Source organism: Juglans microcarpa x Juglans regia, chromosome 6D, assembly GCF_004785595.1.
Source record: "Juglans microcarpa x Juglans regia isolate MS1-56 chromosome 6D, Jm3101_v1.0, whole genome shotgun sequence".
NCBI classification, from domain to species: domain Eukaryota; kingdom Viridiplantae; phylum Streptophyta; class Magnoliopsida; order Fagales; family Juglandaceae; genus Juglans; species Juglans microcarpa x Juglans regia.
This window is the reverse complement of record NC_054604.1, coordinates 3,537,277-3,555,091: the sequence shown is the minus strand read 5'-3', so window position 1 is coordinate 3,555,091 and position 17,815 is coordinate 3,537,277. Positions and strand designations below refer to the sequence as shown.

Genomic DNA, 17,815 nt, shown 5'->3' with positions numbered 1-17,815 from the left:
TTATGTTATTCTTATTCCTATATGTATACATATCAAATTAATGGAAATCAACTTGAATTTTCTTCTTAGATCTGATTGGCTGAACCTTTTTTTTCATTATTAAGATCATTAATTAACAAATTTTTGTTAGCTGGCTTATATATTGCATGTATTGGCCGTAGGACATAACTAGCTAGCACCAAATGCAAGGCTGAAACTAAAGATGCTACCCACACCCTCCAGACGGGATATCCCCTGGTATGGGCGGGGGGGAGGTTTTGCCTCCCAGACTCCGGCCGTCTACTTCGCCCACCAGACAAAAAACCACTAACCGGCAACCTAGATTCATAATCAACCACCAAAAACCACCACCCAGACAAAAACCAAGATCATAATCAACCACAAACTAGACAAAAACAATCAGCCATGGCATAATGAACCAAACCAGTGAACAAAAACCAACTAGAGAGAGAGATACTGGCTAGGGCGACAGAGAGATGGGGAGAGAGATCACTAGGACAACGAGGCCATAAAATACTAAACCAGCAGCATAAAGACTAAGAGAGTAGAGAGAGAGAGATACAAGGATAACTTGAGGAATTAAGGAAGGTCTGGAGAGATTTTATTTAGAACTCTATATCAAAACAACATTGACGTTTTTTTAAAGAAAATATCTTTCTTAATATATATATATATATATATATATATATTTAAATATATTTAGACGGGACCCAATGCGGGCAAACCTGATCCTAGCCTGGGCAGGGTTTGTGCTCAGGTGCAGGTGGGGGCCCGAACCCCGGCATCTAACGGTCGGGATCGCCCGGCCACCCAAGCAATAAGAAGTGTATCATGGAATGTTAATTCCATGAAACGAAATAAGAAATGTTTAACTTGTGTTGACATATGCCTGCTGCTATTTCAAATTATTTCCATTGGAGAGGTTGAGCTAGCCAGATGGCTGGCATGTCCCCGTTGTGGTGAATACATGGTTATGGCTACTTATTGGATCAGTTGGGTGTCTAAATACATCTGCTACTTTGGCTGTTTGATAATACTTACTAAAAACCCACACTTAACCCTCATTTTCTTATTTCTTTTCATGTTGTAGGTGATAATTCTTGCTCGAGAGTCTGGTCTAAGGCTAGAACTATCTAATATTCCCATTGAAAACCTTGTGCCTGAGCCACTAAGAGTAAGCACTAATATTGACAGAGTTTATTTACTGAGCAAAATTTGCCATTGATATGGATATCCCTATGATTGGTTGCAGGCTAGTGCTTCTGCTGAGGAATTTATGCAAAAACTACCTCAATTCGATCAGGATATGGCTAAAAACCAACAGGATGCTGAGGATGCGGGGGAAGTGAGTATCTTTAAGACACTATTTCTTGTTTTAACCTATTTGAAAGAGTAGACTAGGTGAATTAATGGGTAGGTAAATACGTATCCTTGTTAGTGGGACGTGTGGAAGGTATGCCATAGATCTCTAGATTTACCATGGTTAATTGTGTGAGTGTCTCTGTAAGTTCATGAGAGTTCTTTAGGCAGGGTTTGTTCACCGGGTTTGCTGTAGCAGCCTTGGTCATATATGGAGACCTAAGGAATTTTTCTTTTGATTTTATCTTTTGAAATTCTACTTCGGTATTTACCCTGTTTCTGACGAGCTTATAATATATTTGAAGGTATTGAGAGACGTCAGGGTTGTTGTTATGGTTAATGTGAAAGGTGTGGTGGAGTTGCGAAGATACAAGAAAGATCATCCATTTGCACAACCCTCTGGATCAGATAATATAATTGCCTTTTCGACAACAAGATACAAAAACTAGCTTTTGATAGTCCGAGGACCAGGTGCTGGGGCTGAAGTCACTGCTGGTGGAGTATTCAGTGACATATTGCAACTCGCCTCTTACCTTGGCGCTCCATCGGTCCATCTGTAGCACCTCTGTCCTTCAGGCCTTTTTGCCTGCCGGGCAATGTGTTGGTAGCTAATAACTTCATAGTTAGATTGTAGGGTTACTGTCTTGTTATATGGTGCTAATAGTAGATTCATCAACTAAGCGGCTTTAAGAGTCAAAGACCAGAGAGGTTGTAACTGTACGAAACATTTTCCCAATTGAAAAGTGTAGCTTTTAACTCTCAGAACAGCTTCCCAGCGGTCGGGCCGAGAATCCCACTAAATCAACCCTCTACTCAACTGAAGCCACATAGGAAAATACACGGTAATTTGAATACACTTACCCATAGAGAATCAAATAGTCGTACTCTCAGCCCTTTCCCTTCGAGACTGACCCTCTCTGCCCCTCTCTTCCTCGCTGCCTCTTGTTGCACCGCCTCTGTCCAACGCTGAAGTCGACGTCGACGCAAGTGCCCCTCAGTAAATCGCACCTCCCATCTTTTCCTCGCTGCCCCTCTCTTCGTCACTGCCTCTCTTTGCACTGCCCCAATCTCAATCCAAAGCCGACACAACCAGTTGCCCACACAGATTTCATGGCTAACACTTAGATTTCAGATTTCATGGCCAACTAGCATAAGAAGTCTTAGGTTGCATATCCTAAAGTCAGATATGTAGGTTGGGTGCTTAAACTGAACAGGGAACAATGAGGAAGAGACTGTTTTACAAATAAAGTAGAATCCAAACAATACTATAGGAAAAAAAATGAAATGGACTTTTCAGCATCAATACCTTTTCACCGGTTGTCACCAAAATGAATTTCCAAGAAATAAACTAGGCAGATATCAGTAACAAGATGAATGTCATTCATAGGGAGAACTCACTTCTTTACTTTTTAATTTATGACCTAAGATTAAAAGACGTACACAAGTATGTTCAGGCCTAGCAGCTAAAGTTATCATGCAACATAAATTACGTTCATTCCTACATCTTATTCCACACTCTCTGTTTAATACATTTGCAAATTCACTACAAACAAACCATACATTGCAGGGCTCTTGATTGTAATTATGAAGAATACTATGCAGCTATTACAAATTTTCTTCATAAATTGTCATCCAGAATGGTTGACAACAACAACCCATGAACAAACTCGCATCTTTTTGCCTTCTCTTCCTGATCCTTAATAGAGAGCGGAGATGACTGAACATTTCTGTCACAAAAAAAAAAGCAATTCAGATAAGGCCAGAAAAAATAATTATTTCAGGCCAATAAGGAAATGGTTCAACATAAACTTATTTTTTTTACAAGTATGTTTCAACATATAAGCTATGATGAATCGGCAAAAGAGTAAAAAGGTAGAATCTCTCTATAACATGCCTTCTGCAGTTGTGTAGGATCGCCTAAGTTTTACAGCCACAATCAATTTCATTTCTTACATACATGTGTCAATTTCTTACTGCCAAAATCAATTTGCCAAGAAACCAGAAATGCTGGTCAGAGGGCATACCAGAAATCAAAAGGCAACGGAAAGGGCTTCGAGTTGAGCTTCAGGGGGGTGCGAAGGGGCTAAGAGGCGATGTAAACAGCTTCAGGTTGAGCTTTGAGGGGATGCAAGGGGATTGAGACGCGACAAAAATGGCTTCTAGGGGGTGCGATTCGTAGGGCTCAAATCAGCTTCGAGAATTCGTGAAGAAGAGATTGTAGGCGTGCGAGGGCTCTGAAGCCTAAAATCGAGAAGAGAGATAGATAATTTCTGATGTAGTGTTGGTCTAGAATAAGTGTGGTGGAAGTCCTAGGTGTTCTATGTGATGGGGAGGCTGTTATTTGACTAAAACCAGCCCGACCGGTCCTATGAAATACTTTGCATAGACAACGGGGAGAAACGAACATGTGATGGACTCAACTATCAGCTGTTGCTTAGGCTTGGAGATCGTAAGGGAACGAATGGATATATTGAAGCTTCCATAGTTGAAAGAATTCACCTTCCATAGTTGATCGTGAAATCACAGTTTGCTTGGAAGATCTCCAAGCCACAACTGCTCCACCGAGAGTGAAAATATATCCACTCATTCCCTTACGATCTATTGTGTTAGTTATCTAACTAGCATCATTGTATGCTTCTAATACAGTGAGATACCTAGAATAATGGATACCATATGTCATGGTTCCTTTCAAATATTTAAGAATTCTTTCCAATGCCTTCCAATGAGAATCATCAGGCCTACTAGTATATCAGCTAAGTCTACTCACAACATATGAAATATCAGGTCTAATAGAATTAGCAATATACAGTAACATACCAATAATCTGAGAATATCTTAGTTGTGACATAGGATCTCCAAGATTCTTACTTAAATGCAAACAATGATCAAGAGGTGTACTGACAGGTTTACATTCGAATCTCTCAAACTTTTTAAGAATCTTTTCAATATAATGAGATTGATTTATGCTAATACCATCAAGAGATCTCATTAATTTAATACCAAGAATTACATGTGCCTCTCCCATGTCTTTCATGTCAAAATTCTTAGATAAGAAATTTTTAACATCAAGAACAAGATTTATATTGGTACCAAAGATGAAAATATCATCAATGTAAAGACATAGCATTACGCATGCACTATCAACTATTTTAGTGTATAAACACTTATTAGATTCATTTATCTTGAAATCATAAGATAAAATTATTTCATCAAACTTTTGGTGCCATTGTTTAGGAGCTTGCTTCAAACTATAGAAAGATTTAATAAATTTACAAACTTTCATTTCCTGTCCTGGAAACACAAACCTCTCTGGTTGATCCATATATATCTCTTCTTCTAGATCGCTATTAAGAAATGCGGTCTTTACGTCTATTTGGTAGACCTCAAGTTTATGGATCGCTGCTAGAGCAATTAGAACACGAATTGTGGTTATTCTAGTAACAGAAGAATATGTATCAAAATAATCGATACTCTCTCTTTGTGTAAAGCCCTTTGCAACCAGCCTAGTTTTAAATTTATCAATAATACCATCAGATCTTAATTTTTTTAAAAAAATTCACTTACATCCAATGGTTTTACATCTAGGAGGAAGATCACATAAGTTCTAAGTGCCATTAGTCTTAAGAGAATCTCACTATTTACTGCTTCTTTCTAGAAAGTAGAATCAATGGAAAGCATGGCATCCTTGAAAGTCAATGGGTCTTCCTCCATAGAATAAGTATAAAAATAATGTCCAAAATCATTTTCCTTTCTAAGTCGTTTTCCTCTTCCAAGTTCATGTTCTAATCCTGATACACTATCAAGATTAGATACAATGGTAGGTTGACTACTGGTGGAAGGAAAACTTACTGTAGGTAAAGATCTTTCTAACTTATTTTTGAAAGGAAATAGATCTTCAATGAATGTTGCATTCCTAGACTCCATGATGGTGTCGGGATCAATACCTTGGACTTCTAATTTGATAATCAAAAACCTATATGCAGAACTATGTCTAGCATACCCAATAAATACTGCATCTACTGTGTTGGGACCTAATTTCCTTTTCTTAATTTATGGATCATGCAAGACAACCCTAAACTCTAAAAAAATTAATATTGGGTATTCTACCCTTCCATAGTTCATATGGTGTATTGTCAAATCTCTTAAATGGTACTCTATTCAAGATTAAATAAGATGCAAGTATTGCTTCCCCCCAATATTGCTCAGGTAGGCCGAAACTAGAGAGCATGCATTTGACTATATCTACAAATGTTCTATTTTTTCTTTCAGAAACACCATTGAATTGAGGAGAATATGGAGCGGTATCCTCATGTATAATATCATTCTCCTCACAGTATTGAACCAATTGATTAGAGAAGTATTCACCTCCTCTATTAGACCTGACAATTTTAATCTTTCTCTCCAATTGGTTTTCAACTTTAGTTTTATAAACGAAAAATTTACTAAATGATTCATCTTTTGTTTTCATCAAGTAAACATAACAAAATTTGGACATATCATCTATAAGAGTGATGAAGTATTTATTACTACCTTTAGAGGAGACACCATTTAAATAACAACCATCACTATGAATTAATTCAAGTAGCGATGAATTTCTTATAACCGATTTAAATGGCTTTCTAGGTTGTTTTGATTGAACACAAATTAAACATGTTTCATCCAAATCAACAAGAACTTTAGGAATAATCTCTAAATCCATCATTCCTATAACATTATGATAATTAACATTGCCTAATCTAGCAGGCCATATTGAAGAGAAACATGTAGTAAATGCAAATTTATTATTAGAATCAAATTTGTCTACTACATTATTTTGAATATTTATTACAAACAAACCACCACTCACATAACCTTTCCCCACAAATGACCTATATTTAGTTACAATAACTTTATTGGATTGAAATAATGATGTGTAGCTTGCCCCACTGAGTAAAGATCCACTAATTAGGTTTCTCCTTGCCTTTGGTATGTAAAATACTTTTTCTAAAGCAAGAGTATTTGCAGATGTTAATTTGAGTACAATTTTTCCTACTCCAAATACTTGTGCAGAGGTAGAGTTACCCATTGTTACTTTCATATCGTTTGTATCCTGATATGTTGAAAAAATATTACGGTTAGAAGTGACATATACATTGGCTCATGTGCCTACTATCCAATCAGTAGCACCACAAGCCAGAAAAACTTGGAGACTTATGGTTACATACCGTTCATCGGTTCCAATACAGTCGGTCCCGGAAAGCACCATATGAGATTGTGGGTTAGGAGATCTTGGTTGTTCATTGCCTTGATATTTCCTCTTCTTATAGCGACAATTTTTTGCCAAGTGACCTGGTTTGTTACAGTTAAAACAAATGGGTCTTTTATCATCTTTGTTAATATAGGACTTTGGTTTCAAATTATTCCTATAATTAGTTTTACCCTTATTGAATTTGGATTTCTGATGTATTAGATTCTTATGTGTTTTATGGTCTTCTACAATATTTACTTTAGACTGAAAATCAGAAACCAATGGTGGGATGGGATCATTTTTCAAGTGTTGTTCTTGGATCCTAATGGCAGAGATCAAGGTTTCCATAGTCATATCTTCAGTCTTATGTTTAAGAGATAGGCCAAAATTCTTCCATGAATGAGGCAACTTGTCTATTGTACAAGCAACTTGGAGATGCTCGGTAATACCCATTCCACGTTGGGCCAATTCATGGTAAAGAATAGTTAACTCATGTGTTTGCTCTACCACAGATTTTTGAATCATCCATCTTGAAACCAAGAAATTGGTTTGCGGTGTATTTATCCATTCTGGCATCTTGTACACCATATTTCTTATCAAGAGCATTCCAAATATTTTTGGCAGATTTAATGTGTAGATAAACATCAAAAAGTGTATCACTTAAATGATTTAAAATCCTACATCTACTCAAATTATCTTTTTCTGCATATGTTTGCAATTCAATAGTACTTGCGGGCTCATATAAATCATCAGAAGGAGGATCATTTTCAATAACAAAATATAATCCAAACATTAGAAGAAAGATTTTCATATTTTCTTGCCAACGCTTAAAATTGACTCCTCCAAATTTCTCAGGTGCAATTGGTTCGTTTGAAGTCATGGTGGCAACAAACAATTAAAACACACATCTAGTTTAACAAAGAGGATCTACTCTAAAATTGTTGGAAAATATTTTGAAATGCTTTATAAACTAAAGAATATGTAAAATAACAAGAACAAATTAGAAAGAGAGAACCCAGTGTTGAGGCATGTTGTGATGGACACTTTCCTTAGAGTAGATTATGCCGCCACCAATTATAAATATGCACTAGGCTTCTTGATAGTTTACTCCCAAGATACAACAATGTCAGTTCCCGTTAATCTCCTCGTCGGTGCACACAAAAAGAGATCCTTAAACCCGATATAAAATAGCCAAAATCCAAAGAAAGAAAGACAAAAAGAATGAGGAAGTGTTTCTCTAACTTTTTTAGAGAATTTGGAGATGATGAATTTGTAGATGGGTTTCCCTATTTATAGAGAATGAAAGGACACTTGTGAAAAGTCACAACTTATTTAAATGAAATAGTACTTGTGAAAAGTTATATCATATAAATGAAATGGTATATGTGAAAAATCACATCACATAAATGAAATGGTACTTGTGAAAAGTCACAACTTATATAAATGAAAGGGTATTTGTGAAAAGCCACAACTAAAATGAAGGAGCACTTTTGAGAAGTCACAACTTCTCAAATATTAAAGAATACATTGAAAATGTTTCTAATTCATCAAAGGACACAACCTTTTGTTTGGTTGGGAAGCGGTTAAGGCTCATATCCCCAAGAGGCATATATTAGTTCAAGTACCAAGATACATTTTCAGTTAAATCTAGACAACCGAACTGATACATTGAACAAAGAAAATGGCTCACATTATTTTTACTTTACATAAAATATTTTAATCATTTCTAAATTTAAAAACCAACAGTAAAAAGCGTGAAAATCCAATGTCTCTCACAGTAACCAAAACAATTTTCTTCTTATGGAACCTCTAAAACGAAACCCCACATTCTCTCACTCACCCCAAATCTAATCTAAACCAACCCATGGACGTAAAACTAAACACACGTTTCTCATCACTCATAGCACTACTTCTTCAATTCCTTCTATTGGAGCGTTCATCTCATATCCTACGCCACACACACTCCTTAAAATGCGCACCCTCCTCACTCTTAGGCCACCACCGCCAACATGCCTCTTCAGCTTCTCTTCTCCTGCTGCATCTTCTTCTTCTTCTTCTTCTTCCTCATTCCTCTTTAGTTTCAGACCAAACAAGCGCCTCCACTTCCTCACTCCATGCTCTTCTTTGAAACAGACCAAGAAGTAGAGGAGCAGGACTGCACTGCCCCACAAAGCCTCAGGTGGTTCTTTAGCAATCCAAAGAGTGAAGAAGAAGCGGGGGAGGTGGAGGTGGTGATAAGCGAGGAAGTGATGGCGATGAGGGTGGGTTGGAGATGGATGGTGACACTGCGTTTAAGGGTACACTTTTGGCTGGTGTGTTGTTGGTGGGTTTTGTTGGTGGCTTTACCGCTATTGGGTATGTCTATAAGGACCAGATCAATGCTTTCTTGAGTCAATTCTCGACTTTTATTGACGGTAATTTTGCTAAAATTTTGTACCCTTTGAGAATTATTGTCAATTTAGGTTGGATTTTGTTAGTTTCTGGTGGAATTATCCATGTGATTTTCTCATGATTCTGCCACTCTTTTGAGGTTTTGCTGGAGTTTGATGTGGATTCTGTTGATTGATTAAAGCTCCACGTCTTCTTAAGGCTTTATGTGAAATTGGCGTTAATTTTATTGTTTAATGTTGGAGTTCTGGTGGTTTTGGAGTGCCTTCTTTTCTCTGGGGAGAAAGAGTGAGGTTCCAATGCCTTGGGTTTACTCTCAAAGGTTTTTGTCTCACTTCATGTGAGTTTCGTGGTTTGGATTGTTGTGTTTAGTTTCTCAATGGAGGCAGAAGACTTGGCAATGCAATGGGAAAGGCTACATCTCTCCAAGGAAGAAAGTTCTTTTTTCCACGTCAGTCCAAAAAACTACACAGAGGAAGATGCACGAGGCAAAAACTGTCTTGTGGGGAAGGCTCTAACTGAGAAGAGTGTTAACAGTGAGGGTTTTAGGGTCACAATGTCTCAAATATGGAAGATAGAGGGGTGGGTTATTTTCAAGGAGTTGGGAAAGCAATGTTTTCTGATTGAATTCCAAAAGTTGGTAGATAAAGAGAGAGTCTTAAGTGGACGTCCATGGTTTTTCGATAGACACCTTCTGACCATGATGGAAGTGGATGAAACAATATCTATCCATGCTTTACAGTTTCGTTTTGAACCCTTTTGGGTGCAGCTGCATAACCTCCAGTTAGCAACCATGACAGAAGAGTTTGGGCAGCAGTTAGGGGTGTAACCAGTCCGGTCCGGTCCAGTTTTGGACAAAATCTAGGACCGAACCAGTATGTACCGGTTTTGTATTTTTTAAAACCGATTATGCACCGGTTATCGTCCTAAACCGGTACTTCTAGTTTTACCGGTTTTCGGTCCGGTTCGATTTTTCGATTTTTTTAAAATCTAAGTTTCACAATTTGTCATTAAAAATTTTTTTATAAAAAAGAAAAAAAACTGATTTAAAAAAAACTGTTTTATACTTTTATTAATATATTAGACTATATAATAGTATTAATATTAGACTATTGGTATAGTTATAAGTTATATATTAGTATTATTTATAAACTATATATTTAATATTAGTATTAGTTATAAACTTTTAGTAAAAACTTGTAGTATTAATTATAAGTATAACTATAGTCATTAGTCTATATTAGGTTTACATGGTCACTTTGACATTCCATTTTTCTTTCCATAAAAGAACAATACCACCACTTAGTCCCACACAGTCTACTGCAAAACAACCATCCATATTCAAATTTCTCCTGATCTCTTCCATCCTTTTATTCCTACTTTTAGTTTCCACTAGGATAAACTAAACAGGGACACTTTTCCTTAGATAAATCTCTAAGGACACTAACTGACCAGGGTTCCCAAGCTCTCAGCAGTTCCACACCAAGATACTCATTGATTATGGCAGGGCTGGAAACCAGCCTCTGCCTGAACAAAATAATTTTCATTTGTGCCATCATGCTCCTTAAACTTCTTTGAAACAGAGTTAATATGTGTCTTCCTTCTCTTGCATCCCCTCTGGTAAAGAACTCTAACTGACCTGTTGGAGATATCAGCCAGTGGTGTACCACCATTGCCTTCCTCATGGATGGCCCTTTCACGAGCCTTCCTTTTCCACCTTCTGACAGTGCTTACCAAGTCAACCCTACTAGGATTCACATGATCTTCTGTGCTAGCCAGCCTACCTGTCCCCATACTCTTTCCAGAGCCCTGGTGCCTAGAAGCATCAGGCCTCCTAGTAGGTGCCACCACACTCCTTTTTAAACCTTTCTGCTTTTCAGGATCAGATGCGGGGGGCCAGCTTCCTTCTCTGCACTCATGTGCCTTTTTTGGTATGTCAGACCCATATTCCATGCTCTTATGGGTCCCTTGTATGTCCGTGACTTCAGTGGCTCCCTCGAAACTAAAACACTCATGCACGTGCATTGACTGCAAGGCTTCTGGGAGATGATCTCCTATCTGATGTTTTAACTAGTTCCCAAGATAATCACCCTGAACAAACCCTTTGCCCACTATTTCTACTTCTATTGGTGGTTGAGATTGGACCCCTTAATTTCTTTTTTCCCCATTTTCCGCTGGGGACGTTTCCTGTTTTCCCGCCAAGACTTCCACTTCGACAAATTTGTTATTGTACTTTGAGTCCTCTCGGTCAACACGATCCCTATCTCCTTGTCGTTCACCATTGCAGTGGTTGCCACCTCCGCTACCACCATATCTATGACTGTAAAAAATGTTTGTGTTCCTGGGTTGCCCTCGTAACTAGGGGCCAAACTGGTATGAAGTCTGTTCATCTCCTTGTTGATCAGTTCTTAGTCGTGTACAGTTTCTTCCTTTGTGAGAAAGCACCCCACACTTGAAGCAGAAACTTTGTAAACGTTCATATTTAAAGGAAATCCAATGCTGTTTTTCACCTAGCATCAGCTATTTCCCTCTCAACAAAGGTTTATGGAGATCCACCGCTACCCTCACTTTGAGGCACCTCCCTCAATCACGTCCATCGACCTCAGCTTCTACTATGATTACGTGACTAATGGAACTTGCAAACTGCTGCTATGGGTGTAAATTCAAACTGAAAAATCGAAAAACCGGTCCGAACTGGACCGGACCGGTTCTTAGAATGTTTTATCAAAGAGAAATGACATGGTCAAATAATAGGTTTGGAAGGGATTTCACAAAGGAAAAAATAGATAGAGCACTTGGCAATAAGGAATGGAATGACCTCTTCAATCATGGCTTGTGCACTGCCCTTGCAGCTGTAAAATTTGACCACTCCCCTCTTCTCATTGAAACATGCAGAACAAGTTATAAGAGAAGGAGAAGAAGAATGTGTTTCAGATATTAGATGGCATGGGAGCTAAAGGAAGATTGCCAAAAGGCTATTAGTGAGGCATGGAAGAAGGATAATGGAACAGGCTGTGAGGCTAGTGCTTTGAGGAAACAACTTGATGCCTGCCAACAGGAGTTGCTAGTCTAGAAACAGAAAACAAAAAGGCAGCAGAAAATGACCATCACACAAGGGCTACAAAGAATTGGTCACCTCCAAGAAACTGGCTCAGGCAGTCATTTAGCTTCCATGAAATAGGCTCAGGAGGATGTGGTGTCTGCTATGACTAAAAATGATCTAAAGTGGCGCCAAAGGGCAAAGCAACACTGGCTCAAACATGGAGATAGGAACACCCACTATTTTCATATGTAGGCAAGTCAAAAAATGAAGACCAATACTTTAAAAGGGTCGAGGCCTCACAAGGAAGGATTGTAACTGAGCAAGAAGAGATTGGAGGTGTCTTCACAGGTTACTTCTCTTCATTATTTGCTTCTACACATCCTTCTAATATTGAAAACTGTTTATTTGCTCTGGGAACAAAACTGGATTTGGAGATGCAGGCTTGGTTGATGAACCCTTTCAATAGAGAACATATAACAGAGGCCATTTTTCAGATGAATCCATTGGGGTCACCTGGCCCTGATGGATTCCCAGCTCAGTTTTACCAAAAACATTGGGAGGTGGTGGGTGAGCAAGTGTGTAATTTTGCACTCAAAGTCTTAAACCAAGGTGGTTCTCTCAATGAGGTTAATGACACTTTCATTACCCTCATACCCAAAGTTAAAAACCCCAAGAGAGTTACTAGCTACAGACCACATCCTCAATGAGGAACCCCTTTTGATGCTAAAGCCTATGGTATGCTCTTAGCAGCAGTTTTTTGCAAAGAGGTTGGCATAACACATTTCTGTCTTGAGGGTGATTCAAAGCAAGTGGTGGATTTATTGCAACACTACACAAAGAATTGGACCTTGGGTGGCTGCCTGGTAGAAGATGCAAGAGAAATACTTAATTCTTATGCTTGTTAGTCAGTGGCACATAAATACCGAGAAGCTAATATGGCAGCATATCACCTAGCAAAAACTGCCCTTGAATGCACAGAGGATACCTATGATCTTGAAACATGTCCCTCATGTATTTTACCTATAGTCACAAAAGAAATTATGTAACTATATCACTCGGTTTCACTTTGAGTCGATGTAAGTGACAATTATGATTAATGAGATCAGTTCTTTTATAAAAAAAAAAAAAAATGTTGGAGTTCTGGCTAATCGATTGCAGTATTATATATTATATATTCGTTAAATTAATTAGGATTAATTAACGGTAATGTTAATTCCATGAAACGAAATAAGAAGTGTATCATGGAACCGTTTTGGTTCTCAATACAAATGTTATCATTTACAATTTAAATCTATTTGAACTGATGTTATCTATACACAATATTTAAATTTGAATACTGTTGTATATCATATTTCTGTTGTAGAAGATCTTTATCTGCTAAAGAATCGGGCTTGTATGCTGAGTTATGAGGAGTAACTCCAACATAATGTAGGAAAAATATTATATTTTATATATATAAGCTAGCTAGCTCTACTTTTATAATTTCTTCATGTTAAATTATGATGTGTTAATTAGTGCCTCAAAAATATTGCTGCATGCAGGCCGAAGATCTAAGTAGTTTAATTAATTAATTATATGTATATATATTAATATGTGTGTGTACAGCCTTAATTGAAAACATTCGGTGATTTATATAAATTCAGATAATGAAAATGAATTAATAAGAAATTCATGATCAGTACTAGTACTAGTGCTACTAGGAAAAAAAAAAAAAACCATTGATTGGTTGGGATCGTGCATCGACCACATGTAATTAATAGCTTGATAAAACATATTGACAGCTAGTTGATAAAACCTTTTATTCTTCTTGGTATATATACAAGATTAATAGAATACAAATGTCATTTCTCTTTGGTAGTTAATTCAGTATCAGTATCTCGCTTCTCAAGATCATTAGTTGATTATTATTTTTTAATTTTTATATATTTTGATTTAGTTAAGAAAGTAAAATTTAATCAACAACTAGTACGTACTAATAATTGGATTGACATATTATTATTTAGAAGTTAATTAGAATTAAGAAGAATCAGATAATATCTAGGGGACCTTTTCATAGGTTTTTTTTGAACTATTTTTCTTGATTTCAGATTATATTAAATAAATACAATTAACAATATCAAGTCCGTTTGGATTGAGAGTTGAAATGGTTATAGATGAGTTGAATAAAATATTGTTATAATTTTATTTTTTTTAATATTATTATTGTTTAGGATTTGAAAAAATTGAATTATTTATTATATTTTGTGTGGAAATTTAAAAAAGTTATAATGATGAGATAAAATGAGTTGAAATCACTTCCCAATCCAAATGTAGCAATAGATTCGAGATGTGACTTAATAATTTGTCTTGAATTAATTTATGCTCGCACAAGACGGAGGTCAAGAACTTAAATAAGATCATATACGGACCTTAAATATCTAGCTAGCACATATATACATACACACATATATATATATATATGACAAACATATAACTTGCACACAAATAGTGAACAAACAGGCTTAATTAAGTACTGTTGTTGAATGCTAGCAGCTAGCTCTGATGAGAAACTAGTAAGATTTGCATGCAGAAACCCACTCAGTTTTTTAGTTCTTGCAATCTTTGCCATACCCTTGAAGTCTCAACCCCAATTCTAGAAATCTTCGGCTGGAAAAATCATCAAACAGAAATGATGATTGGGATCGAAGAATGCCAATAATTATCACGAAAGAATTACTAGCATTTAATTAAGATCATGTTGTATATGTAGATATATACCTGAGCATGAACTGTATGGAAAATTTTATCACCCACAGTATAAAAGCTACTGCTGACAACTTCAGCACCTTCTTCCTGAAGAATACAAGTAACTTCATACATGAAGTTCTTCTGCAACCCACTTATCAAAATCACTTCTATACTGGAACCCAAGTCTCTTAAATCAACAACAGGAAGCCATGAGCCATTCCCCGTGCCATCAATCATATTACAGCTACCAGTACCTAAACTCACTGCAACTTGTTCCTTCTTACGCTTTAACTTTTCTATTCTTTCTCTCAGCTGGGTGATATAGCGGGTGGCGTAATCAAGCTTATCTTGCTGCGAAACCATGTCCTAAAACATATAATATAGAAAATAAATAATTAGTACTTAACCAAATTAAACTAGCTAGCTAGCTGTACTGAAATTAACAGATCATCTGGGTACTTGAATATGATCTCTTCTAAGTTATAATTAACTAAAGAAAAAGAAAGCTGGAATATGAGGTAATACTAATATATTTATATATATAGTTTGTTTATAAATATATATAAGCTGAATGTATACATGTGTATGGATGGATTCTGGAATTTATCGTATCGGATTATTAATTTAGACTCTTAATAAGTAAGCATGTATCACGTCATTGAAAAGAAAAATTCTTTTTATCAGCCACTATAATTAATTACCACACATCTCACACCTTATAAAAAACAGTACCCCATATCTTATATATGAAAAACATCCTTACACTCTAAAAAAAAAAAAAAAAACTATAGGTGTGGGATGTGAATGTGAATAGTGGCTGATGTATAGAATTCCTCCATTGAAAATAGCTATAAAGCCGGCTAGTTTTATGATATTTTCTTGTGATTTTGTTTTTAGGTTACGTTTAGATGTTGAGTTGTGAATAGTAATATTTTGTTAATTTCATTGAGATTAGTTTAATTTTTTTAGGTTGAGATGTGTTTAAATTTTTAAGTTAAATATATGAAATAAGTTGAGATGAATTTAATATTTTTATATAAATTTAAAAAAATAATTAATTTTATCAATAATTAATTTAAAATGAAATGAGTTTGATTTAATAACTCAACACAACCTTAATGTTTCGGTGACAGTACGTGATGCCAATAATTTCAAAGAAACAGTATAACGAATAAATCAAGCTGATATAATTATTTACGCCAATAATTTAGAAGAAACAGGACGAATTAATAGAGGACAGTGGCATTTTTTTCAAGCATTTTTGTTTTTTCAATGGTGCAGGCGAGAATATTTCTACGCCATATCATGAACATGACGTACGTACGACCGACAGAGGACTACCGCAATCAATAAATTGCAAGAAACAGGAAGAAAGGTCATGTATCAGCAAGCTTCTTGGCACAGAAAAAGTTACTGAGATTAGCTCACGATCTCTGAAACCAAAAAAGAAACAAAGCTTAATTTCCAATGGAGGGGTTTCCATGAATTCGAGAGAGCAAATAAAAAAAAAAACAAAAGTTAATGCGTTTAGTCTGCAAGCATGAAAATCATATCTTCAACTAAAGAGAGATAGTGAATAATTAGATGTGAGTACCCTGGAGGGTTTGATGTTTTGGAGATTAGGAATAAGAGAAGCAAGCTTAAAGCATAGCCCTTTCATATGAATTCTTCTGTTCCTCTCCACTGTCTTTCTATCAGGCTTCGTTGCATCATCATTACTGCCTGTCTTCTTCATTTTCAACCCTCCAATATATATGATCACTATGATCTCTAGCTCTCTCTCTCTCTCTCTATTCTTTTCTTTCTTTTAAGCTCGATCTGTAAACTGATGGTTTTGAGTTCGAAGTGTGACTAGTTTATATAGAAGTCAGGCAGCCTTCATGGGCATGGAGAAATAATACAAAAGATTTGAATTTTGCAATTACGGGAAATTAAAGAAACGTGGGAAGCACAAAAGCAAGTGAGTGGAACTTCACAGGAAAGATCCGTTGTGAAATTAAGCCGAATGGTAAATTAGATTTTGTCATATACACATTCGATCGAGTTTGTTCTGGTGTGAATGGGCATGCAGGCTAAAAGGTTTTTTTTGGGGGGGCGGGGGGATTTTTATTGAGACTTTTTTTATAAAAAAAAAGTAAAATTAAATTAAATTATTTTAATTTTAATTTTTACATTCTATTTTTATTTAAAAATAATTCCAATAGTTTGTCAAATAAAATTACTGATTTTATACTACCTTTTCAACTAATTTAGGTACTTAATCTTTATTAGATATTTGTCGATCCACGCCTCTTTTATAGGAAGAATTTTTGTTCTTATCAAAAAATAAAAATAAAAAATTGTCGATTTAGAGGATTTTATCGAATCTAATTTTATAAGACGTGCTTTATATTATCTCCGCACCGTTTGGGAATAGAATTGTTCTTAGGTATATATTCTCAAATTCAATTTTTCTTTTCATTTCTCAAAATTTAATAAAACATCTTAACTTAAATTATTTCACTACTATTTACAAATATTTTAAGATATTCTTAATATATAAAAGAGCCCTGAAAGCAATTATAATCATTATTAACAATAAAATTCTATAAATAACCTACACATTTAAAAAAAAAAATAGGCTCTTGTCTTTTCAAAGATCATGCAAAAAAATTTTATGAAAATTTGAAAATTAAATTTTAATATTGGGGGGGGGGGGGGGGGGGGATTTTTATTGAGACTTTTTTTATAAAAAAAAAGTAAAATTAAATTAAATTATTTTAATTTTAATTTTTACATTCTATTTTTATTTAAAAATAATTCCAATAGTTTGTCAAATAAAATTACTGATTTTATACTACCTTTTCAACTAATTTAGGTCCTTAATCTTTATTAGATATTTGTCGATCCACGCCTCTTTTATAGGAAGAATTTTTGTTCTTATCAAAAAATAAAAATAAAAAATTGTCGATTTAGAAGATTTTATCAAATCTAATTTTATAAGACGTGCTTTATATTATCTCCGCACCGTTTGGGAATAGAATTGTTCTTAGGTATATATTCTCAAATTCAATTTTTCTTTTCATTTATCA

General features: G+C 35.6%; 1 protein-coding gene and 1 long non-coding RNA gene across 2 annotated transcripts; one reads left to right on the top strand and one right to left on the bottom strand.

Annotated features, from left to right (window-relative positions):
* The first annotated feature begins 900 nt into the window (after positions 1-900).
* On the top strand, positions 901-1,902 carry LOC121235123. Its single transcript, XR_005934520.1, has 3 exons — positions 901-1,174; positions 1,253-1,345; positions 1,665-1,902. It is a non-coding gene; the product is annotated as an uncharacterized LOC121235123 (long non-coding RNA).
* A 12,583-nt stretch (positions 1,903-14,485) lies between these two features.
* LOC121234596 (transcription factor bHLH162-like) lies at positions 14,486-16,583 on the bottom strand. The gene is made up of 3 exons (XM_041130596.1): positions 16,339-16,583; positions 14,775-15,110; positions 14,486-14,663 (listed from the first exon to the last, which is right to left on the bottom strand). The coding sequence occupies exons 1-3, from the start codon at positions 16,477-16,479 to the stop codon at positions 14,595-14,597; spliced, it is 546 nt and encodes a 181-aa protein (XP_040986530.1). The 5' UTR covers positions 16,480-16,583; the 3' UTR covers positions 14,486-14,594.
* Between the last annotated feature and the right edge of the window lie 1,232 nt (positions 16,584-17,815).